We start from the raw sequence: 24,236 nt of genomic DNA, 5'->3' as shown, positions 1-24,236 counted from the left end.
CTGAATAGGTTCGAATGGAGTGTGTATATAAAGAGAACGAATAAACATAATTCTGGATTTCCCCTTTCTGCACCAAGTACTTGGTTTGAAGCAAACATTTGTGTATTGCTTAAATAGCAAACATTTTCAAATATTCAAGGAAAATATTACATTTTTATAATCTCAGAAAGCAACAAAGGACAAAATTTCTCAGCTACCTGAGAAGAGGTAGTTTTTGTTTGGGGAAAAATAAACAGGTGGATGGTCGTTTGAGTGGACCAAACAATTTCTTTGAGCCAACCCATCTCAGCCTTGATTGCAGCAAAAAGCATAAGGATGTGGAGTGTGTGTGGTTTCTTAGAACTGGGGATCTCTGCTGAATCTAGTCACAATGGAAGCAAAGCAGTTTCCATCACAATAATCGCTTTAACAATCGTGTGCCACTTCTTTCCAGGATCCAGAAGGGCATGAGGATCAAAATGGCTTTTAAAAGTTCTTCACTTAAACAAGGCCACAGCCACAAGGCTACTTGGCCGAGTGTCTCTTGAGAAAGAGTGAGTGCCATTTTGTTCTTTGTTCCAATGACAGTTGTTGGTGCCACTGGGCCTCACCACCTGGCCTGTATCATGAAGTCCTCCTCTTGACTGGGTCTAAGCCTTGAGTGGAAAGTGGGGGAGCCTCCCAACACTTCCTTGGAAACTCTAGGCAAGTAAATTGGGGAATATTTTCTTTGGGAGTCTCATTTTTCTCACCAAAATTTAGATACAGCTTCTGAAACTAATTATTCTTTTTTCATTATAAAAAATATTTTCCTTTATTTATTTATTTGCAGGCCCAGCCAAACTTGACTAGAAAAGAAGCCCGGGCAGGGGTTTGGATGAGCCCATGACGTGCAGCACGCTCCGACCAATTGGGAGGCCGTGAAAAAGGGGAGGGCGGAAGTGACGAACCGTATCCCTCCGCGGGGCGAGAGGGTCGGTGGGGGGAGTCGGCGTCTCTCTCCCCCGCGCCAGCTCCCGTACACGGAGCCGCATTCCTTGGCCCCCCCACCCCCCTCCCTCGGGGCCCCCCCCGCCCCCCTCGGGAAAAAAATCCACCCCAAATCACTCGAACCCGAGGGAGGCTTCCTTTCACCCTTGGGGAGACGAGCTTTCAACGGTTACCTCTTCTTCGTCTCCCCCCAAGCCCCTGTCCCCTCCCTGCTCCCACCCCCTTCTGGCGCCGGGTGTAAGGTCCCTTTAAGGCGACGGCGCCTTTCTCGGGTCAGACTACCGGCGGCGACGACCACGGGAGGTGAGTGAGCGAGCGAGCCTTCTCTCTCCCCACCCCCTGCTCCCGGGGGTTCCGTTATCTTTTCGCTCGGCGAGGCGTTCCGAGGCGAGACAATGAGAGGGGGATGGGGCCGGTACGCGCGGGGGTGGGGGCGGGGGGCCGGCGGCGCGCGCCCCCGCCCACCGCGAGTGGCGGCGCGGCCCGCGGCAGGGGCGGCCGCAGGGCGCGGTGCGCGAGCGCGAGTGTGTGTGCGTGCGCCCCGGGCCGCGGGAGCTGCGCGAAGGGCCGGCGGCGGAGGCCCCTGCCTGCTGGCTGGCCGGCCACCCCCGCCCCCTGGCGCCCGTCGCGGCGCGCGCGCGCGCGCACTCGCGCCCCACGGCCCCGCACACAGCCCGACGTCCACACGCACGCCCGGCGCGAGGCGTCTCGGAGGAGTGGGCGGCGCGGGCGCGGGCGGTGGCCCGCTGGGGAAGGGGCGGGGGCGCGGGCGGCGGCGAGACGGCGGAGCGCGGCGGGAGGGGCCGGCGAGGGGGCGAGGCCGGGCGGGGGCGGGGGCGGGCGGCGGCGGAGCGGCCCCTGGGGGTGGGGGTGCGCGGCCCTCCCCGCCCCGTCCCCGCTCGGAGAAGGAGTGGGGCGCTCGTTTTGAGCGGGAGGAGGAAAATGAGTGATTGCTGAGCCGATGCCTTGTTATGTAATCTCTCCTTGGTCTAATAGTACATCCTAAGCCTTAGTGCACTGCAGCTAGTTTACGAACTCTCCTCCCTCGGCCCCCAAATTTCTTTAGGGATGGCGCCGTGATTTATCAAATGGGATGGGGCGGAGAATCTCTATTTTCTGGTGATTATGTCCTGCCGCGGTGGGCGCCATGTTTATCCCGGGGACTATTTTCTTTAGATTCTTGGCTGCTTTTGCAAAGGAGTACTGTCATTAATCTACTTGCTTTCCCTCTTTCTGCGTGTTCTGATTTCCTTCTTCTCCAGATGTGGGATTCTCTCAAACTGCTAGTAGCACTTGTCTTGGACATTCTTAGTTCAGAAAAAGGTAGTGCTGATGAGTCCTCAGAGTCATTTGGTGGCCAGTCTCATTTTCAAAATGGAAATTAAGATGCAGTTGGACTATCTCAGAGCAGCCGCTGTCTTGATGCAGGCGGTGTAGCCCGTCCCTCCAAGCCCGTGGACACCTCTCACCGAAGCTCAAGACTCCACAGAAATGGGGTTTTACTTTTTTTATTTTTTTGAGACTAAGTTTCACTCTTGTCGCCCAGGCTGGTGTGCAAGTGGCACGATCTCTGCACACTGCAACCTCCGCCTCCCGGGTTCAAGTGATTCTCCTGCCTTAGCCTTCCTAGTAGCTGGGATTACAGGCATGTGTCACCACGCCCAGCTAATTTTTGTATTTTTAGTAGAGACGGGTTTTACCACGTTGACCAGGCCGCTCTTGAACGCCTGACCTCAGGTGCTCCGCCCGCCTTGGCCTCCCAAAGTGCTGGGATTACAGGCGTGAGCCACCGCTCCCGGCCGGGGTTTTACTTTTGTAGGCATTTGCCCAACTAGAGGAAAGGGAAACGGAGGGGGCAGGGAGGGCTGCTCCTTGGCAAACGATTAATTTCGAGACACCATTGCTCAGGGTCTGAGAGCTTAAACTCTGAATTCGAACTGTTAGTACAATCATTCTCAACTTCGGGGTGCATAAAAAGTAACTCGAAGATTGTTAAACGTACAATTTGGGGGAGCCTCATCCCCCGAATTTATTCGAATGGAGCGGAGGGGAGTTGTCATCTCTACAGTTTTAAATGAGCAGTCCTGCGGCTGAGGCTGATTAATGTGACCACTACGTTGAAAATTACTGGTCTAACATAAAAGTGTTCAAGATGTTGAAACAAATGACACCTTGCGCCCTTGATTTCCTTCCCTTTTCCAGAGCTGTGTTGGTGTATCTCAAACTAAGGAGGTACATGGACTCTTGGGACGAACGTGATTTAGAGTTTCCACTCCCATCTTGAACTAGTGGTGTAATATAGGAAAGCAGTTCTCGAAGTGTGGGCAGATGACCTGTGGGGATCTCCTCTTACCCTTTCAGGGGAGCCTCAAGGTCATAACTATTTTCAAAATAATAGTAAGATGCTATTTATTGTTTTCACTGATACGCTGATGGTTCAAAAGCAATGCTGGGTAAAACTACTGACGGTACCTTAGCACAAAGCAAGTCAGTGGCACCAAACTGCTTACTTGAGAATGCCCTTGATGCAGTAAAATTTATGATTGTATTTTTATCTTTTTGAGACGGAGTTTTGCTCTGTCGCCCAGGGTGGAGTGCAGTGGCACTATCTCGGCTCACTGCACTATCTCGGCTCACTGCAATCTTTGCCTCCCGGGTTGTATTTTTAGTAGAGACGGTGTTTCGCCATTTTGGCCAGGCTGGTCTCGAACTCGATGGCAGGCTATCCACCCGCGACGGCCTCCGGAAGTGCTGGGATTACAGGCTTGAGCCACCGTGTCCCGCCTGTTATTATTAAATCTTAGCTTTTGACTACTTGTCTTTTTAATTTTTAAGAATTTGTGATGAAATAAACATGGATAAAGCATTTATGCTGCCTACGGAGGTGTGATTGTTGTCATGAGGGAAAAGCATTTGTGGGATTGGGTTGTGAGTGGCTTATTTCATGGAGTACCATGCGACTGGCAAACTGTGGTTTTTCACATTCAGTATTTGGCAGATATTTCTTGAAAATGAAGTGAGCTTGTCACTTTTAGGAAAACAATTGACAGTATTTATTACCAGTGATAAAATTTGGGTGAAAATTAGAATTTTTAAAAAGTTGACAGCTGGAGTTTGACAGCTTCCTAGTACTTAAAAAACTTCCCTTATGATATGAGTGGTTAAGGACTGTAATATTTAAAAATGTTGTATAATATGTCATTTGGAAGATGGGCATAACTTAGTAAATCTGTATTTTGCAGATGACCAATGCATGATGTTGCAAAATCAAGCAAAAGTAAAAGAGCCTTTGAAAATACCAGATATAGCAATGGATTTTAACAGTAAAAAAGTGGATTGATGTGGTTTCAGATTCCAAAATGTTGCTATCCTTTAAGAAACTACTATTTGGCCTAGCATGGTGGCTCACTCCTGTAATCCCAGCACTTTGGAAGGCCCAGGTGGAAGGATAGTTTGAGTTGAGCCTAGTTCAACATAGTGAGACCCTGTCTCTATTTAAGAAAAAAAAAAAAAAAAAGAAACTACCATTTGTTGAGTTTTAGTGTTTACCAATATCTACAGTTATCTGAAAAGGTTATTAAAATACTTCTCCCTTTTCCGACTAGATTTTCATTATATACTTAACCAAAATGACATATAGCAACAGATTGAATGCAGAAGTAACTGTGAGAATCCAACCATCTTTTATTAAGTTAGACATAAAAGAGATTTGCAAAACGCAAAAAAGCAGTGTTACTTTTCTCACTTTTTGGAGGGAAAGTAATTTTTGTTGAAATGTTATTTATGTTAACTTGTAATGGGCTCGTTTTAAAATATATTAATAAATATTTTAACATTTTGAATGTGGTAAATGTGGAAAGATAAAATTCACATGAAAGATCTTTGGCGTCTTCAATAATTTCAAGAGTCAAAAAAATGAGAATCATTCGGTCAGTCCTGTGTTTCTGCTCTTTAAATCATTCAAATCTAACTCCCTTGGGGAATTTTGGGAGAATTTATAAATAATTGAAGTTGATGGAAGAGACAGTGACCTGGGGAAGAGTTCTAAAGCAAAAAAAGCTTACTTTGAATACGAACTGGGATATTTACAAACTGTAGCCTTGAGGAAGTTATTTAGTCTCTCTAAACCACTATTTTGACCTTATCTATAAAATACAAACTTTAGAGCTGGTTGATTACAAATCCTAGAGCTGGTTAATGCCTTTGTCATGATAGTAATATGGTAACATTCTGATAGATTCCTTGGTATTCTTGTTGGTGATAAGAAGCCATATCCACAGAACTTTTCTTTTTTTTTTGTTTCTTTGAGATGGAGTCTCGCTCCATTACCCAGGCTGGAGTGTAATGGCGCAATCTCGGCTCAGTGCACCCTGCGCCTCCCGGGTTCAAGCGATTCTCCTCCTTCAGCTTCCTGAGTAGCTGGGATTACAGGAGGCACACACCATCACACCCGGGTAATTTTTTTGTATTTTTCCAGAGATGGGGTTTCACCATGTTGGCCAGGCTGGTCTCAAACTCCTGACCTCTTGATCCACCCACTTTGACTTCCCAAAGTGCTAGGATTACAGGCGTAAAACACCGTGCCCAACTGAAAAACATACTTTTATATGTAACGAAGGGGAGGAAAGCGGAAGAGAGACACTAACCTATTGCTAGGTTTTAGCAGAATTAAAAGAAATTGAAAGCATAGAAATGGAATTTAGGTAACACACAACTGTCATCGAAGAAAAGCTTTCCATCATACTAGATATTTTTCTTGGGAAAGGGACTCCTGAATATTGACCCCTTTAGAAAAGAGAACTCGTTGCTTACTTTACTTGTTTTAGTAAAGAGCACAGAACTAAATATTTGGATATTTCTTGATACAGGATTGGCTACCAGACAAGAGGAAAGTATTTTGAGTTTGGAAATTTTAGGTTATTAAGACTACTTAAAACCCATATGATTCTTATATGTGAGGTACTACAACAGTTAGATGTTGTGAGGGACAAAATGGGCTGTGCAAAAGACAGGATAAATAAAAGCTTATTACATGTTTAACTATAATTAGTTTTATACACATATTAAGTATTCAGCCCTATAGGTCTTCTGGTATTAGTCCTTTTTAGATCCAAAAATTGAGGTAACTTGAAAACATAATTACCAGTTATGTTGAGGATTATCATCGTTTATTTTTCACCCTGAAACAAGAAAGTGGTGTTCTTAAAAATGTTTGTTTTCTATAAAATATTTTTCCTGTTCCAAATGTTCTTTTTACGTTGATTTTTGGGCAGGTATGTACTGGCAGTAAATTGAAAATGTTAGATAACCAAATTCTTCATTTCTGGATTCTTCATTCTTCATTTCTGGACTTTACAGCTATGAAAGAACAACACAAAGGAATTCAGAGCTTCAAGAACCAAGTATATCAGGAGAGTTGTAGAAAACAGATCTTTTTCTAATTTTCTTTGAGATGAAGATAGGCAACAGTTGCTGCCCCTTAAATACCTTAAAAGTAGGCAGGTGTATCTGCAGGATTCTGTTTGCTGCTTTTAAATAGTACATTGTTTTAAAAGGTCTGTTTGTAGCTTGCCTTTACAATTATATAGACTATTGACTAGCTCATTATATAGGGCCTTAGTATAAGGTAGACTACCATATTCGCCAGCATTTAAGAAATAATCCCCTTCCCTCCCCACCCCCGAGGGTATTTATTGGGTACTCCCATATTATGGATTGAAGGATGAGACAAGAGACTGAGTATTTCTAATAGTTCTGTGTGAGCCTGCAGTGTTAAGTAAAACCTATTGAGTGCACAAAAATCATGTTACAGTTACTACAAAATAGAGAAACCACCTAGGTTACCAAGATGTCAAATAATGGATTAATAGAAGAAAGTAATGTACCTCCTTGGTAGCCTACATAATCCACCTTTATTAGTTATTTCTTATTTAACTATTTTTCTGTGTCTTAAGAAACGTATATTAAGTGAAAATGCCTGCATAAAAATAAAAAAAGAGAAATGTATATATACAAGTTATGTGAAAATTGATCGTAGAAATAAATCAAGAAATTCAGCCAACAAGGCTACCAGTTATTTAGTAGATACCAAAGAGATATGGCAGAATGTAGCAGTACAAAATACCACAGCTAAGATATGAGTAGGTAGTTCCACCCCCTCCTACCCCACCTCAGTTTTTATTAAGAAAATTTCACGCATGTGAAAAGGGGAAAGAGGCTGGGCATGGTGACTCGCAACTGTAATCAAAGCACTTTGGGAATCCAAGGCTGGTGGATTGCGAGGTCAGGAGTTGAAGACCAGCCTGACCAACATGGTGGCTGGGTGTCAATGTTAGCGCCCAGCTGAACATCGACATTTTTGAAGAGACTATATTAGTTTTATAGAATGTTCCATATTCTGCATTCGATTATTTCCTTCTAGAATGTCCCGCCTTCTGGATTTATCTCATTATTTGTTTGTGGTGATACTTAATTTGTTCTTTTATTGCTGTATTTCTTCTAAATGGAAAGTTAAATTTAAATAATGGATTTGAGCTGGGTGTGGTGCCTCACACCTGTAATCCCAGCACTTTGGGAGGCTGAGGCAGGTGGATCACCTGAGGTCAGGAGTTCAAGACCAGCCCAACCAACATGATGAAACCCCATCTCTACTAAAAATACATAATAAACCAGGCATGGTGACACATGCCTGTAATTACAGTTCCTTGGGAGGCTGAGGCAAGAGAATCGCTTGAACCCAGGAGGTGAAGGTTGCAGTGAGCTGAGATCACCATTGCACTCTAGCCTGGGCAACAAGAGTGAAACTCCTTCTCAAAAAATTTAAAAAATAAAATTAATTAAAATAAATCATTGATTTGATTCAGGTTAAATATTATTGTCAGTAATACTTCATACATTGTTTTTGGCTTTTCTTGTTTATTTGTTTGCCAAAAGATGCCATAAACAAAACAACTGATAACTAGTGTGAATTATTAGTCAGTAGTTTGTTGGCTAATGTTTTTCTTTTGTTTCCTTTGAGACAGAGTCTCGCTCTGTTGCCCAGGTTGGAGTACAGTGGTGCGATCTTGGCTCACCACAACCTCCACCTCCAGGTTCAAGTGACTCTCCTGCCTCAGTCTCCCGAGTAGCTGGGATTACAGGCATGTGCCACCACACCTGGCTAATTTTTTTTTTTTTTTTTAAATGGAGATGGGATTTCACCATGTTGGCCAGGCTGGTTTCGAACTCCTGACCTCAAGTGATCCACCCACCTTGGCCTCCCAAAGTGCTGGGATTATAGGCATGAGCCACTGCACCAGGCTTGGCTGATGTTTTTCTATTTAAACATATTAGGATCATAACCTCTGGCTTTTGAGATACAGAGCTACTGTAACTTTTAAGTTCAACCATACATAAGATTTTTTTTTTTTTTTTTTTTTGAGACGGAGTCTCGCTCTGTCGCCCAGGCTGGAGTGCAGTGGCCGGATCTCTGCTCACTGCAAGCTCCGCCTCCCGGGTTCCCGCCATTCTCCTGCCTCAGCCTCCCGAGTAGCTGGGACTACAGGCGCCCACAACCGCGCCCGGCTAATTTTTTGTATTTTTAGTAGAGACGAGGTTTCACCGTGGTCTCGATCTCCTGACCTTGTGATCCGCCCGCCTCGGCCTCCCAAAGTGCTGGGATTACAGGCGTGAGCCACCGCGCCCGGCCTCATACATAAGATTTTTAAGGAAGAACCTAGAAATAGGTTTCCATTTTGTCACTTTGATTCACTGCTCTCTGCAAAAATGATTTGGAAGTTGAAGAAGCAAGAAGAGTTTATATGTAGCAAAAGTAACCTGTAGAGGAACTGTAAAGGGGCCATAACTAGAAAAAATTTAGAACTGGGAAGGCTGGGCGCGATTGCTCATGCCTGTAAAACCCAGCACTTTGGGAGGCCAAGACAAGCAGATCCCTTGAGTCCAGAAGTTCAAGACCAGCCTGGGCAATATGACAAAACTCTATAGAAAATACAAAAATTAACCAGGCATGGTAGCACATTCCTGTAGTCCCAGCTACTTGGGAGGCCGAGACAGGAGGATTGCTTGAGCCCAGGAGGTCGAGGCTGCAGTGAGTTGAGATCGTGCCACTGCACTACAGCCCAGGCAACAAAGATCCTGTTTCAAAAAAAAAAAAAAAAAATTTAAATTTAAACTTAAAACTGGGGATTAGACAAAAGAACCTGAAAATTATTTTCGCAAAAATTATTCACCAGCCAATATGGATAGTGGCAAACAACCATAAAACCATAATTTTACAGGGTGAACATCATGATGCTCTTGTTTTATTAGGAGAAAATATGTACTTGAGTAAGAACAAGAGTGGCCTAAAAGTTGTCAGATGAATATGAAGATAAAATCAAGTTTCTGGCTGAGTGCAGTGGCTCATGCCTGTAATCCCAGCACTTTGGGGAGGCCGAGGCATGTGGATCACCTGAGGTCAGGAGTTCGAGACCAGCCTGGCCAATATGGTGAAAACCCGTCTCTACTAAAAATACAAAAACTAGCCAGCCCTGGTGGCAGGCACCTGTAGGTCCCAGCTACTTGGGAGGCTGAAACAGGAGAATTACTTGTACCCGTTAGACGGAGGTTGCAGTGAATCGAGATCATGCCACTGCACTCCAACCTGGGCAACAGAGCAAGACTCCATCTCAAAAAAAAAAAATCAAGTTTCACAGGTAGGTAATTATAGGATGAAGCAGACTAGGTATATATGGGTTTTATTAAAAATTTTTAACATATATGATATAACCATTTAAATAATTCATAAGAACCTTGTTCTGCTCTGTTGCAGAGTTTTTGAGATGGAGTCTCACACTGTTGCCCGGGCTGGAGTGCAGTGGCGCAATCTGCAAGCTCCACTTCCCAGGTTCACGCCGTTGTCCTGCCTCAGCCTCCCGATTAGGGGGGATTACAGGCGCCCGCCACCATGCCTGGCTAATTTTTTGTATTTTTAATAGAGATGGGGTTTTCCTGTGTTGGCCGGGATGGTCTTGATCTCCTGACCTCGTGATCTGCCCACCTCGGCCTACCAAAGTGCTGGGATTACAGGCGTGAGCCACCATGCCTGGCCTGAGAGGACAAATATTTTTAAAAAGAAATGATAGTTCTTTATGTATAGAATGTGGGATGATTTTTTTTTAAATTGCCCTCGTTTTCAGAATATGTATTCAGTTTGATCAGTGATTTTCAGTCTTGGCATTATTGACATTTAGGGACAGATACTCTCCAGGCTATCCTGTACATTGTAGGATGTTTTGTAGCACTCCTGGCCACTACCCACTAGATAGGTCAGTAACACCTCTCCTCACCCCCACCCTGATTGTGACTACCAAAAATGTCTAGACATTGCCAAATGCCCTCTGGGGGGCAAACTTGACCTCTGATAAAATTCACTGTCACCTATGAAGAGTCCTTAATTATTTATTTATGTCTTTTGTGAACTAGGTTTCCCTTTATGTAAGCTAGGTACAGCTGTTGAATGAATCCCTTCTGCAGATGTAGTGCGTAGCTTGGGCTGTGCCTGATATATGTTGGAGAACGCTGGAATATGATGAACTCTTTCAGCACTACTGGGAATTTTATTGAAGATTAGAAATTAGCTCTTGTTTTGAAAGTAAAGGTGTAGGCTTTCTGCTGTATCTAAATCTCTGTTTTCCCTGTCTGCTGCCCCCTGCATTCATTTGCTTGAAAAAGATCTCTATTAGCTTAGGAATAGTTGAGAATTTTGTGTGAAATGTTTGACATGATCTGTCTATATCCTTTGTTCAAGGAAAGATAATTTTGTTTGTTTGCTTGTGTGTTTTGTTTGCTTGTCTGTTTTTGAGAACAGGGTCTTGCTCTGTTGCCCAGGTTGGAGTGCAGTGGCTCAAACACAGCTCACTTCAGTCTCCACCTCCCGGACTCAAGAGATTCTCCCACCTCAGCCTGTTGAGTAGCTGGGACTACAGAGGTGCATGCCACCAACACCCTGCTAGTTTTTCTATTTTTTGTAAAGATGGGATTTCACCAAGTTGCCCAGGCTAGTCTCGAACCTCTGGGCTCAAACAATTAGGGCTTGAGCAGTTCTCCCACCTCAGACTCCTGAAGTGGTGGGATTATAGGCAAAGAAAGGATAGTCTTGAAAAGTTACTTGCTAAAAGGCTTGATTAAACTAAATGTGTCCTCTTTGTTAATCTTTGATCATTTGATTATATTCTTCTTAAAATTTATCTTTTTAAAATAAGTTTTTTAAAATTTTAATAGAGACAAGATGTCTCTATGTTGCACAAGCCTGTCTCAAACTCCTGAACTCAGGTGATCCTCTCGCCTCAGCCTCCCAAAGTGCTAGGATTACAGATGTAAGCCACCACACCCGACCAGAATTTCTTAACTACATATAAATTATCCCAATGATCTAAGTATCTTGTTCAGGGAATACATAGTCAGGATAGGATAAGAGGGGAAATAATGAGTAGTTTAATAAATATAAGACTGAAACATTTCAAGTAAAAATTTCAGGAGAAAGAATTTTTTTTAAGTTTCTAAGAAATGTATTTGTGGATGTGAAATTTTTCCATCAGATGATATAAGAGCAAAGTTGAAGATAGCTAATAGTTGGGGATTCGTATGGAGGTAATTTTTTATTTAAAATGAGCAAGAAGGACCCTAGCCTTTTATTGTGGTCTTGGAAACTCATTCCCCACCAGTATCATTCCTTGAAGAAATGGCTGGTTCTAGGTCTGGGACAGGAAATGTATGAGATGAGCTGAAACATCTTGACTATCAGCAAAGATTTTATCAAACGATACTAGGGTGTGTCAGAAGGACTCAGTAGCCAACTGAAGACGTTCCCACTGGCCAAAATAGGACACAATGAGTATCTGTAAAGGTAACTGCATGGATCAAAACACATCAAAGGCTGGGCACAGTGGCTTATCCCTGTAATCCCAGCACTTTGGGAATCTGAGGCAGGTGGGTTGCTTGAGTCTAGGAGTTTGAGACCAGCCTGGGCAACATGGTAAGACCCCCTCTCTACAAAAAAATACAAAAAATTAGCCAGACATGGTGGCTCTTGGCTATCCCAAAAGTTAGTTAGCTCTGTGTCCCTAGAGCTACTCAAGAGGTTGAGGTGGGAGGATTGCTTGAGCCTGCGAGGCGGAGGTTGCAGTGAGCTGAGATCGTGCCACTGTACTCCAGCCTGGATGAGACCGCATCTCACAAAAAAAAAAAAAAAAGAAGAAGAAATTTGGATGGTGACTAGATATTTTATATTAAGGGATTATCAATTTTTTAGGCATGTAATGGTAATACAATTTTTTTGTATTTAAGATGGAGTCTTGCTCTGCTATTCAAGCTGGAGTGCAGTGGCGCAATCTCGGTTCACTGCAACCTCCGCCTCCTGGGTTCAAGCAGTTCTCCTGTCTCAGCCTCCTGAGTAGCTGGGATTACAGACCTGGCTAATTTTTATGTTTTTAGTAGAGACAGGGTTTCACTGTGTTAGCCTGGCTGATCTCAAATTCCTCGCCTCATGTGATCCACCCCTCTTAGGCTCCCAAAGTGCTGGGATTACAGGCTTGAGCCACCACACCCTGCCATACAATTTTTCTAAACTATAATCTTTTAAAGTCCTTATCTTTCAGAGCTACATACCAAAATATTTGTGAATATGATATTTTAGAGATTTGCTTCAAAATAATATGGAGAAGTGGGGGCATAAATGAAGGAATCCATTTTGAGTTGATAGTTTTTGAAACTGAGTGACAGATACGTATCTGAGTAAACTTTTATATTCAATTAAAATTTGTATCTCATTAAAAATAGCAGAAAAGGAACCACTACAATATTGATTCGGAGACTCATAGTTGTAGTATGAAAATTTGCCTCTTCACTTGGTTGCAGTATGAGTCCCAAATTTACTGCCCATCCAAGTTTTCCTTTTTTTTTTTGAGATGGAGTCTCGCTCTGTCGCCCAGGCTAGAGTGCAGTGGCACAATCTCAGCTCTCTGCAACCTCCTCCTCACAGGTTCAAGCGATTCTCCTACCTCAGCCTCCTGAGTAGCTGGGATTACAGGCTTGTGCCACCACACCTGGCTAATTTTTGTATTTTTAGTAGAGATAGGGTTTCACTGTGTTGGCCAGGCTAGTCTCGAACTCTTGACCTCAGGTGATGCCCCTGCCTCGGCCTCCCAAAGTGTTGGGATTACAGGCATGAGCCACTGCGCCTGGCCGTTTTCTTCTTGATGTAGCACTGTATTCACCATGGGCTGGCCTTTAATACCTGAAATTCGCATTTCTATTTGGCAGTTTTGAAATAAAAAACGAGCAATTAAACTGCCCCTTAATTAAGGATTACATTTCAGCGTAATTTTTTTTTAGTGTGGTAAGTATCCAGTCCTTCATAGCAAGAAATTAGGGAAGAGGGGGAATAAATGCATTGTGTTTTGTTTTGTTTTGTTTTGTTTTTTCCTTTATGGGAAAGATTTGGTATAGAAAGAGGTTAAATGTGTGGAATAATAGTTTGGGAAGATTTTTTTTTTTTTGGTGGGGGGCCCATTTTCAGAATCTGGATGTACATATTAACACTGCATATTTAGTAATTCCTGTCTTCTTTGTTCAAAACTAGTTGAAAGGCTGTCCTTGCCCTGATCGGGGCCTTAAAAAAAAAAAAAAAGTTGAAAGGAGATTGTATGCCATGGATCACTTGAAAGACCACGGAGAATGGTGGTGTTCCCTGAGAATCTTGGTAGAAATATTAAATACTGCATTTTATTATGTTAGTAAAGGTTTCCTTTTAATAACTAGAAAACTAGAAGAAGGATCTAAATTTGCGTTTTCTATTTTTGGTTTGCTAAGTATTTACATTAGGTTGCTATGTCTCTGTTGTATCATATTTTTGACCCTGAGTTATAGATGTTGAAAGTGAAAGGAATTGATCACATCCTGAGATACCAGAGTATAGGTCAGAATCAAGGATAGTTTTGAAAAACTTGGCTTCAGTGTCTTCAGAGATGCTTTGTACATTTGTGAAATATGTTCAGTCAGCAGACCTAATATTTTCTGAGTTGACAAACCTTATTAACTAACTCCATCTTCTGTGTTGTTAAAAAAAAAAACATGAAAAATATTTCCCCATAAGTTGGATTTCCTTTTTTTCTTTTTTTTTTTTTTTTTTTTGGAGAGGGGGTTTGGCTTCTGTCGCCCAGGCTTGAGTGCAGTGGCGCGATCTTGGCTCACTGCAACCTCTGCCTCCTGGGTTCAAGCGATTCTCCTGCCTCAGCTTCCCAAGTTGCTGGGATTACAGGCATGTGCCACCATGTCCGGCTACTTTTTGTATTTTTAGTAGAAGTGGGGTTTCAGTTCACCATGTTGGCCAGGCTGGTCTGGAACTCCTGACATCAAATGATGCACCCTTCTCAGCATCCCAAATTGTTGAGATTACATGTGTGAGCCACCGTGTCCAGCCAAGTTGGATTTTCTTTTCATTTTGAGTCTTTTAATTTACATTGGATATCTTGGCAGTACTCATACCTAAGGAGAAGAGATATTTTTCTCACTTGATTAAAAAGTAGTTAGGACATAAACATCTTTCTTTGCCATCTTTTCAGATCTACCCTTTTTGGTTATTCCATTTATTTTTCATTTTTTTATTTTGTAGGGATGGGGTATTGCTCTCCAGCTCTCCAGCCTAGGCTGGAGTACAATGGCACCACTGCAGTTACTGTAACCTTGAGCTCACTGTAACCTCGAACTCCTGGCCTCGAGCGATCCTCCTACCTCGTCCTCCCAAGTAGCTGGGACCACTGGTGTGTGCCGCACACCTGGCTAATTTTTTAAAAAATTTTGTAGAGATGGAGTCTTGCTATGTTACCCAAGCTGGAGTTCTTTCCATTTCTCTCAAGGTCAAATGGAAGAAATTTCAATGTTCTTATTGTAATTCATTGCTTTATAAAATAAAGAACTGAAACTCTTAAGGTATTATGAATACTTAAGATAAAAGTACACCCTTTTGGATATGCTACTAAAATAACCACAGGCATGACATTGAAAACCACAATTTGTATTCTGATAGCTCTTCATATTCCAAAACAAAGTTTTTCATATGTGTGGAGAGTTTGCTTGTAACTGGTCAGGACAAAAGTAGGTCCTTGAAAAACATCGGCAGAGGTTATTATCCACAGTTTATATTCATTCTGCTGGGTGTTGGATATTTGTGCATTAATTATCTGTTGACTCTTAAGCTGTCAGAAGGTTACACAGCAAAGAACAATGGAATAAAAGTAAGTATTTAAGGAAAAAATTGTTTAAAATATATTTTGTAGTGGAATTAGACTGGAAAACAAAGGCATGTGTTGTCTTTGTCTCAAAGAATACCTATGATATGGATTTGATTTCTTTTTAATTCAGTTTCTGGCTAGTATTGTCTTCATATAATTAAGCCTGAAAATAAGAGAATTTAAGTTGATCTCTTAGATCTTTTTCTTTCCTCACCCGCTTCATGGTTAGAAAGACAGAAATAATTAAAATAGAAGATGAAAGACCAGTTAGAATCCAGTTAAACACTCTACTCATTAAAACTCAAACTGCCCCTGGCTATAGCTAAATCACTGGGGCATTGCAAGATATTTTTAATTTTCAAGGGAAACAATGCCATCTGTTGGGCATTTTGCAAACTGCTACTGTCAAGTTGTATGGCTCTTAACTATTCAGTAAACAGAATGGTTAGGTTGGTTGGTTGGTTTTGGTTTTCGCTTATGGATGTAGCAGCAGAATTACTAAGACTCTAAGGACACTTAGAGCTTTTGCAGTAAAGGCTGTGTTTGAACTTTGAACAGCAATGGTATTCGCGTTCCAACACAAGGAAACTGACCCTTAGTAAACTGTTGCTGGAGGGTTGAATAGCAATAACTCTTTGTTTGCATTGCAGAGATACAGACTTTATTTATTTATTTTTATTTTTTTTTTGAAACGGAGTTTCGCTCTTGTTGCCCAGGCTGGAGTGCTATGGCATGAATTGTGGCTCATTGCAACCTCCACTTCCCATGTTCAAGCGATTCTCTAACCTCAGCGTCCTGAGTAGCTGGGATTACAGGCATGTGCCACCATTCCCGGCTAATTTTGTATTTTTAGTAGAGGCAGGATTTCTCCATGATGGTCAGGCTGGTCTCGAACTCCGGACCTCAGGTGATCCCCCCACCTCGCCCTCCCAAAGTGCTGGAATTACAGGCTTGAGCGACTGCACCCGGCTCAGACTTTAATTTTTTAAAGGAACATGTAATTTAGGCAGTGTTTTCAAATTAAGGATTGACTCCAAAATCACAGTGGAATAGCCTCCAGAATTTCCTAGACTAGATGTACAAGGTAGTAGTAGGACTGGGACTAGAGTATGACAAGTGAGGTTCTCATCTTAGGTGCAAAATTTAAAGGAGTACAGAGAGGTTCAGTAATCATAATAAATGCATTTTAATGCATCATTTTTAAAAGATCAGTGTTAATGCAGAACAATCCATACTGAAAAAATATCTATTTTAAATAAAGACTGAATCCGATCCTGCACTTGCTTGACTCACCTCACTGTCCTCATCCTGACCCTGGCCCTGGCCCTGGGTGTTACACATTGAACTTTTTGTCGTTGTTGTTGTTGTTGTTGTTTTTGAGACGGAGTCTCTATTGCCCAGGCTGGAGTGCAGTGGTGCGATCTTGGCTCATTGCAACTTCTGCTGCCCGGGGTTCAAGCAGTTCTCCTGCCTCAGCCTCCCAAGTAGCTGGGATTACAGGCGCCTGCCAGCACGCCCGGCTAATTTTTATATTTTTGGTCGAGATGGGGCTTCACCATCTTGGCCAGGCTGGTCTTGAACTCCTGACCCCGTGATCCACCCGCCTCAGCCTCCCAAGATGCTGGGATTACAAGCATGAGCCACTGTGCCTGGCCTAAACTTTTACAATCCTAATTTTTTTTTTTTTTTGAGATAGAGTCTCACTCCATCCCCCAGGCTGGAGTGCAGTGCTGTGATCTCGACTCCCTGCAACGTCCGCCTCCTGGATTCAAATGATTCTCGTGCCTCAGCCTCCCAAGTAGCTGGAATTACAGGCGCGCACTGCCACACCTGGCTAATTTTTATATTTTGAATAGAGACAGGGTTTTGCCATGTTGGCCAGACTGGTTCTGTAACTCCCAGCCTCAGGTGATCCACCTGCCTCGGCTTCCCAAAGTGCTGGGATTACAGGCAGAGCCACCATGCCTGGCCTGTAGCCCTAATTATTAAATAATTTGCTGTGCAATGGATTCTAATATTCAAGAATAAAAGTTGTAATTCTGAACCCTTGGAAATGGAGAAAGGCTAGAGCAGCATATGATAAAGCAGCCCAAGGAGGTAGGTTGCCAATGGAGTCAAAGTTCTGATTTCATATTTGGTATAAAGCAGTATCTCCTATTCTTAGGCCCATATCTTATTTGAATGTTTTTCTTGTAGCATGGCAGACACCGACCTGTTCATGGAATGTGAGGAGGAGGAGTTGGAGCCATGGCAGAAAATCAGTGATGTCATTGAGGACTCTGTAGTTGAAGATTATAATTCAGTGGATAAAACTACCACAGGTAACAAAAGCTCTTCTGATCTTAGATGATTAATTAAATTGAATGGTATTTTGGTTAACAAAGTGTGAGATGAAAAAGGACTTTTAAGAATCCAGGGAGACCTCATTGTGGCACTCACTGGTGCTACCTTTTTTCCCATGCTGTAGTCTGTGAAAACCTCAGTTTCCTCATCCGTATAGCTAGAAATTATATATTTATTTCATTGAAAACATTGGAAGGTTGGATTAACCAGTGTTTATCAAATATCTAGCAGTCTTCTTACTAAAAGATGTATGAACAAGAATTCAAAGTGGTGGTGTGTGTGTGTCAGTGCTCATTTATGTACCCAGTCAAAAATAGGTTCCCATAGTCTTTTTTGTTTTGTTTTGTTTTACTTGAACTTGGTTTCCTTTGTGAGCAGAGTAGAAATTGCCTTGTGTCTGCCTTCATGGACAGTTTACAAATTTAGGCTTGTTAGCTTTTCTTTCATAAAGGTGATACTGCTGAGTCAAATTCTAGATTGCCCTGAATTCAGAAAATGGGTGGTAGTTCTTTTGCTCCCCTAAATTGTACCAGTTGCTCTTTATTTTTATCTTTCCTGTCTTGAGACCTGAAGATGGCATTGGTTTAGGCTGAAATAGGGCACAGTTCAAGGTCTTTTTGGATGGCTTAATGTGCATGGTTATGAATACCACTAGTGGTAATAATAAACCTTTGAGTCGTAGAGGTTTGCTAGTGTTATGTAAGCAAAGTATTAAAATCCCAGTTCAGTGGGCTCAGTGATGTAACTTAATTAACCAGGAGATGTGAGACAAAGAAGAAGGGATTGTGTTTAAATGGTGGACTAAGGGTTAAGTAGGAGGAGAAATCACATGAACAGTTGGATTTATGAAACAGGAAACTTTTTGGCTATAGAGATCCACAACAAGATGGAAAGGGAAGATTAGAGCAGTATCCTTTAGTGTCATCTGTCCCTGTCTCCAAGTGACTGTGCCTCCCCTTCCCCACAGTTTCTGTGAGCCAGCAGCCAGTCTCGGCTCCAGTGCCCATCGCTGCCCATGCTTCTGTTGCTGGGCACCTCTCTACATCCACCACCGTTAGTAGCAGCGGGGCACAGAACAGCGACAGTACAAAGAAGACTCTTGTCACACTAATTGCCAACAACAATGGTAAGTGGGATTATTGGGAAATAATAATCCTGGGCTAGAGGGGTGAAAGAATAAAAAAGGTCTCAGGGGCAGCCATACCTGTTTAGTTAGGTATAGATGTGGTTCTACTGTTGGAAAATGAATTTAGTAATGATTCTCTGATATGGAAGTGATTTCTGTAGATGGTGCTATTCCTTCTAAGTTAGTGCTGACTCGATACTGGTGTTTCAAGTGAGAGAGCAGTAGATTCTTGCTACTGATAATTTCTAGGAGAGAAAATGTCAACCCAAAATTCCTAACTGTTAAAGAGATCTGGGGCTTTTTTTGTTTGGTTGGTTGGTTGTTTTTGTTTCTTTAATTACAAAAATTCCATTAGTTTGGTAAGAATTTTCCCAGGGCAGCTCTGTATTTTCTCTGGCAGATTCATTTGCTTATTGGTTCCTGAGTGTGGAAGATAGGATAGGGTTGTTGTCTACATGAAAGAAATGGTGAAAGACTAGCGTTTTTAGTGTTTTGTTTTTGTTTTTTTACTAGAAAGGCTATATAGTACTCGTTTCTATTTAATTTCTGATGTCTGTTTCTACACTCCGAAGATGAGTTGACCAGTTATATCTCAAGATTCATAACTGAAGTAGGCACTTTCATAGAGTCATTGCGTTGCTGCAAAGGACTTTATTTTTTAATTATTTTATTTCCTTTAAAACCAAAACAGCTTTAGTACTACAGAAATAATATATGCTTTGTAGAAAAACTATAAAGTAAAAAAAAATTCAAAAGGAAGAAAAAAAATGTTTAACCATAATCCCACCACCTGGAGATAACTGGTGGTTACTTTTATTCTGTACAATATTTATTTTTATATACATCTGTATGTTATATGTGGTGATTTTCTTTTTACAAAAAAAGATTATACAAGTTGTACATTACTCTGCCTGCCTTTTCCCCTTAATAGTATCTTATTTTAATAAATAGTCATCTATAACATTTTTGATGACTGTATTTCCCATTATTTGATTAACTTATTAACAATGGGTTGTAAGAGGGTATATTGCCATTTTAAGGAGCTTCAGTGAACATTCCTATCTCTGCATCTTTTCTCACATCGTTAATTAGTTCTGTGAATATATTTCTGAAACAAACTGTTGGCTCAAAGGTCATCACAGTTTTTAAGAATTGTGATCAGTATTATTCCTGGATTGGCCATCTAGAAATGTTTTATCAGTTTATATTGCTGTTACAAGAGTGTATGGTTTTTAATTTGGGGATATAGCCATTTATATATGCATTCCCCTATTGTGGAACATTTGTTAGAGTCGCCATCCTTTGTGATTACAAATGATGCTGTGGTGAACGTTCTCAGGCATGTGTCTTTGCCCGCTGTGTAAAACATATCTGCGATGTAAAGTCTTAGAGGTGAGATTTGCTGGATCAGGTGTTTATAATTTGATAGACGTTGTCAAGTTACCTTAATAGGTTGCTCTAAATAAGTGCCCACCAATAGCTCTTTCCCCATGTTGTTACCAACTTTAGGTATTATCGAACTTTAAAACCTCCATGATTTCCAAAGACTTTCGGTATTTAGGTACTGAAAATATGATTATTTTATGGGAAATCTTTAGACTTCTAAAAACCTTATAAATGGGGACCGTTGTGTATATAAAGATGGGAACCATTTATGTAAAGATTTCTATTATTTTATAGATGTGGAAACTGAGGCCTAGAGCATCTAAATAATTTGCTTTAGTTATAAGTATTAACTTAATGGTTGCTAAGTAACTAAACTGGATTTGAATTCTCTGGACTTCAAAGCTTTCGGGATTTCTACTGTATTATATTGCTTTCCTGTGTATTTCTTTTTTTTTTTTTTTAAGCCAGTCAAATTTAGCAGTGGGGGAGTTGTATACCAGCTTTAGTGACACTAATGTTTATAAGTTCTGATAACCCACAGGACTAGTCCTGTGTGTCTCTTAAACTGTTAAAGTTCTGTTAGCAACCAGCTTACCTAACCTTTTCTTTGATCCCAGGGTTCCAAGGCCCATACTGAGATGGCTGTGTATCTTTTTCTCACCGCCCCCACCCCGAAACGGGATCTTGCTTTGTCACCCAGGCTGGAGTGCAGTGGCGTGAACACAGCTCACTGCAGCCTCAGCCTCCCTGGCTCAGCAGTCCTCCCACCTCAGCCCTGCAAGTAGCTAGGACTACAGGCACATGCCACCATGCCTGGCTAACTTTTATAATTTTTGTAGAGACAGGGTTTCACCATGTTGCCTGGGCTGGTCTCAAACTCCCAAGCTCAAGCGGTCCTCCCTCCTCGGCCTCCCAAAGTGCTGGGATTACAGGTGTGAGTGAGCCACCGTGCCAGGCCAGCTGAGCATCGTATGACATGCTGAGATGACCTGGTCTCCTTGACTCCTTGAATGTACCCTTGATTCTTGAGCCTGCCTATGGCCAGTGTACTAATTTTTTTAAAAAAATATAAATTGACTTTATTTACTTTAAAAGCCTCTAATGTTTATATTAAAAAGTTAACCCATAACCCATGTTCATGAAAAAAAGAAGACAGTGGGTATAGACTGGTAACCACAGTCTTGTATATTCCAAAAAAAATTCATCCATAGATAAGCCTAAATTAATTGCAGTTGTCTAATTTATCTCACTTTATATATCTATATAAAAAATACATACAGTTCTGTAACTTTTTTCATCAGATACTCTTGTTTTTTGTTTTCTTGAGACGGAGTCTCCCTTTGTCACTCAGGCTGGAGTACAGTGGCGTGATCTCGGCCCACTGCAACCTCCACTTCCTGGGTTCAAGTAATTCTCTTGCCTCAGCCTCCTGAGTAGCTGTGATTACAGGCATGCGCCACCATGCCTAGCTAAGTTTTTTGTGTTTTTAGTAGAGATGGGATTTCACAGTGTTGACCAGGCTGGTCTCGAACTCCTGACCTCAGGTAATTTGCCCACCTCGGCCTTCCAAAGTGCTGGGATTACAGGCGTGAGCCACCGCGCCCAGCCTAGGAACTCTTGAAATGCTAGTCCAACTTCAAGGATATGGCTTCAGAATAAAGCGAATGAGAAATATTGCCTCTTACAACCCAGTTTCCCTTTAAGCCTTCAGTTGAATTGTATTGGTGTATTATCTGCTTACTACATTAGTAACATAGCAAATAAGAATAACATTTGTTTTTTTGAGACAGAGTCTCACTCCATCACCCAGGCTGGAGTACAGTGGCACAATCTCGACTCACTGCAACCGCCATCTCCCAGGTTCAAGCGATTCTCATGCCTCACCCACCCTAGTAGCTGGGATTATAGGCATGCGCCACCATGCTCGGCTAATTTCTGTATTTTTAGTAGAGACGGGGTTTCACTATGTTGGCTAGGCTTGTCTCTAATTTCCTGACCTCAAGTGATCCACCGACCATGGCTTCCCAAAGTTTTGGAATTACAGGCGTGAGACACTGCTCCCAGCCAGCAAATGAGAATAACTTTTAAACAATTCAGTATTGTTTCACTTAGTGTGCTTTAGAAAGTTTAGAAATTTAAAATAAAGTAAAAAATGTGTGATCTCAGAAGAGAGAAAGATTTCTTAAACCAAATACAAAAACAGAGCTAACCATAAAGGGTAAAATTGATAAATAGAACTACATTAAAGATGTGATTAAAAAAAACAAAAAAAACCCTGAGAAGACAAACCACAAACTGGAAGGTGTTTGTGGCATGTATTACTTTTTTTTTTTGAGACGGAGTCTGCACACCAGCCTGCTTTGTTACCCAGGCTGGAGTACAGTGGCGCGATCTCAGCTCACTGCAGCCTCTGCCTCCCAAGTTGAAACGATTCTCATGCCTCAGTCTCCGGAGTAGCTGGGACTACAGGTGCCTGCCACCACACCCGGCTAACTTTTGTATTTTTAGCAGAGACAGTATGTCACCATGTTGGCTAGGCTGGTCTCAAACTCCTGACCTCAAGTAATCTGCCTGTCTTGGCCTCCCAAAGTGCTAAGATTACAGATATGAGCCACCTCACTTGGCCCTCGAAAAGTTACACATAGAGTTACCATATGACCCAGCAGTTCTACTCCTAGCTGTATACCCAAGAGAATGGAAAATGTATGTTCACATAAAAACTTGCGCACTAATATTCATAGCAGTATCATTTGTTATAGCTAAAAGTAAAAACAACCTGTGTCCATCAATTAATGGATAAACAAAATGTATATATACACAATGGAATATTATTGGCCCATAAAAAGGAATGAAATACTGATACATTCTATAACATAGATGAACCTTGAAAACATAATGCTGAGAAAGAAGCTAGACATACAAAATTAGCCGGGTGTGGTGGCACATGCCTGCAATCCCAGCTATTAGGGAAGCTGAGGCAGGAGAATCCTTTGAACCTGGGAGGCAAAGGTTGCAGGGAGCTGAGATTGCACCATTCCAGCCTGGGTGACAGAGCAAAACTCCTTGTGAAGAAAAAAAAAAAAATGAAGGAAGAAAAATCAAGAGAGAGCAAACTTAGAGAAAGTTAGTTGCATAATTCTTTGATTTTTTTTTTTTTTTTAAATTAATAATGTGCAAGGCAGGCAGATCACAAGGTCAGGAGATTGAGACCATCCTGGCCAACATGGTGAAACCCCATCTCTACTAAAATACAAAAAATTAGCTGGGCCTGTAGTCCCAGCTACTCGGGAGGCTGAGGCAGGGGAATCGTTTGAACCCGGGAGATGGAGCTTACAGTGAGCCGAGATCGCGCCACTGCACTCCAGCCTGGTGACAGAGTGAGACTCCATCTCAAAAAATAATGTGCTTGATACCATATGACGTCTGAAGTACAGAAGAAAACTCTTGGAATTCATTGTCAGCGAGGTGGATTGTTTTGTTTCATTTGTTTGTTAGGTTTTCTTTGTTTTGTTCGAGATAGGGTCTCACTTTGTCACCCAGGCTGGAGTACAGTAGTGGCACGAACATGGCTGGCTCATTGCACCCTCCAACTCCCAGTATCAAACGATCCTCCCACCTCGAACCCCCAAGTAGCTGGGACTACAGGTGCACACCACCACGCCTGGCTATTTTTCATTTTTTATTTTTGAGACTGAGACTCACACTGTTGCCCAGATTGGAGTGCAATGGCACAATCTTGGCTCACTGAAGCCTCCACCACCTGGGTTCAAGCAATTGCCATGCCTCAGTCACTCAAGTAGCTGGGATTACAGGCATGTGCCACCATGCCCAACTAACTTTTGTATTTTTAGGAGAGATGGGGTTTCACCATGATGGCCAGGCTGGTCACAAACTCTTGACCTCAAGTGATCCGCCTGCCTTGGCCTCCCGAAGTGCTGACATTGTAGGTGTGAGCCACCACGCCTGGCCTTGTTTTGTTTTTGAGATGGGAGTCTCACTGTGTTGTCCAGGCTGGACTCAAAACTCCTGGGCTCAAGTGTTCCACCTGCTTCAGTCTCTCGAATAGCTGGACTACAGGTGCTTACCACTGCTCTAGGCTGGATAATCCTTTTAAAGGCTTTTTTTTTTTTTTTTAAAGCACC

At 42.2% G+C, this 24,236-nt stretch overlaps 1 protein-coding gene across 4 annotated transcripts in view; it reads left to right on the top strand.

Annotated features, from left to right (window-relative positions):
- Positions 1-959: 959 nt before the first annotated feature.
- The window catches only part of POGZ (pogo transposable element derived with ZNF domain), a 55,125-nt gene continuing 31,848 nt past the window's right edge, over positions 960-24,236 (top strand). For 3 of the 4 annotated variants that reach the window (XM_025358844.1, XM_025358828.1, XM_025358821.1), the window contains exons 1-3: positions 960-1,272; positions 17,436-17,560; positions 18,550-18,708. In XM_025358844.1, the coding sequence (XP_025214629.1) occupies positions 17,437-17,560; positions 18,550-18,708 (283 nt within the window). In that variant the 5' untranslated portion in view covers positions 960-1,272; position 17,436. The remainder of the gene's footprint in view (positions 1,273-17,435; positions 17,561-18,549; positions 18,709-24,236) is intronic. The other variant, XM_025358835.1, reaches the window with a different exon arrangement.

Source organism: Theropithecus gelada, chromosome 1 (assembly GCF_003255815.1).
Source record: "Theropithecus gelada isolate Dixy chromosome 1, Tgel_1.0, whole genome shotgun sequence".
NCBI lineage: Eukaryota > Metazoa > Chordata > Mammalia > Primates > Cercopithecidae > Theropithecus > Theropithecus gelada.
This window is presented reverse-complemented; position numbering and strand designations above follow the sequence as displayed.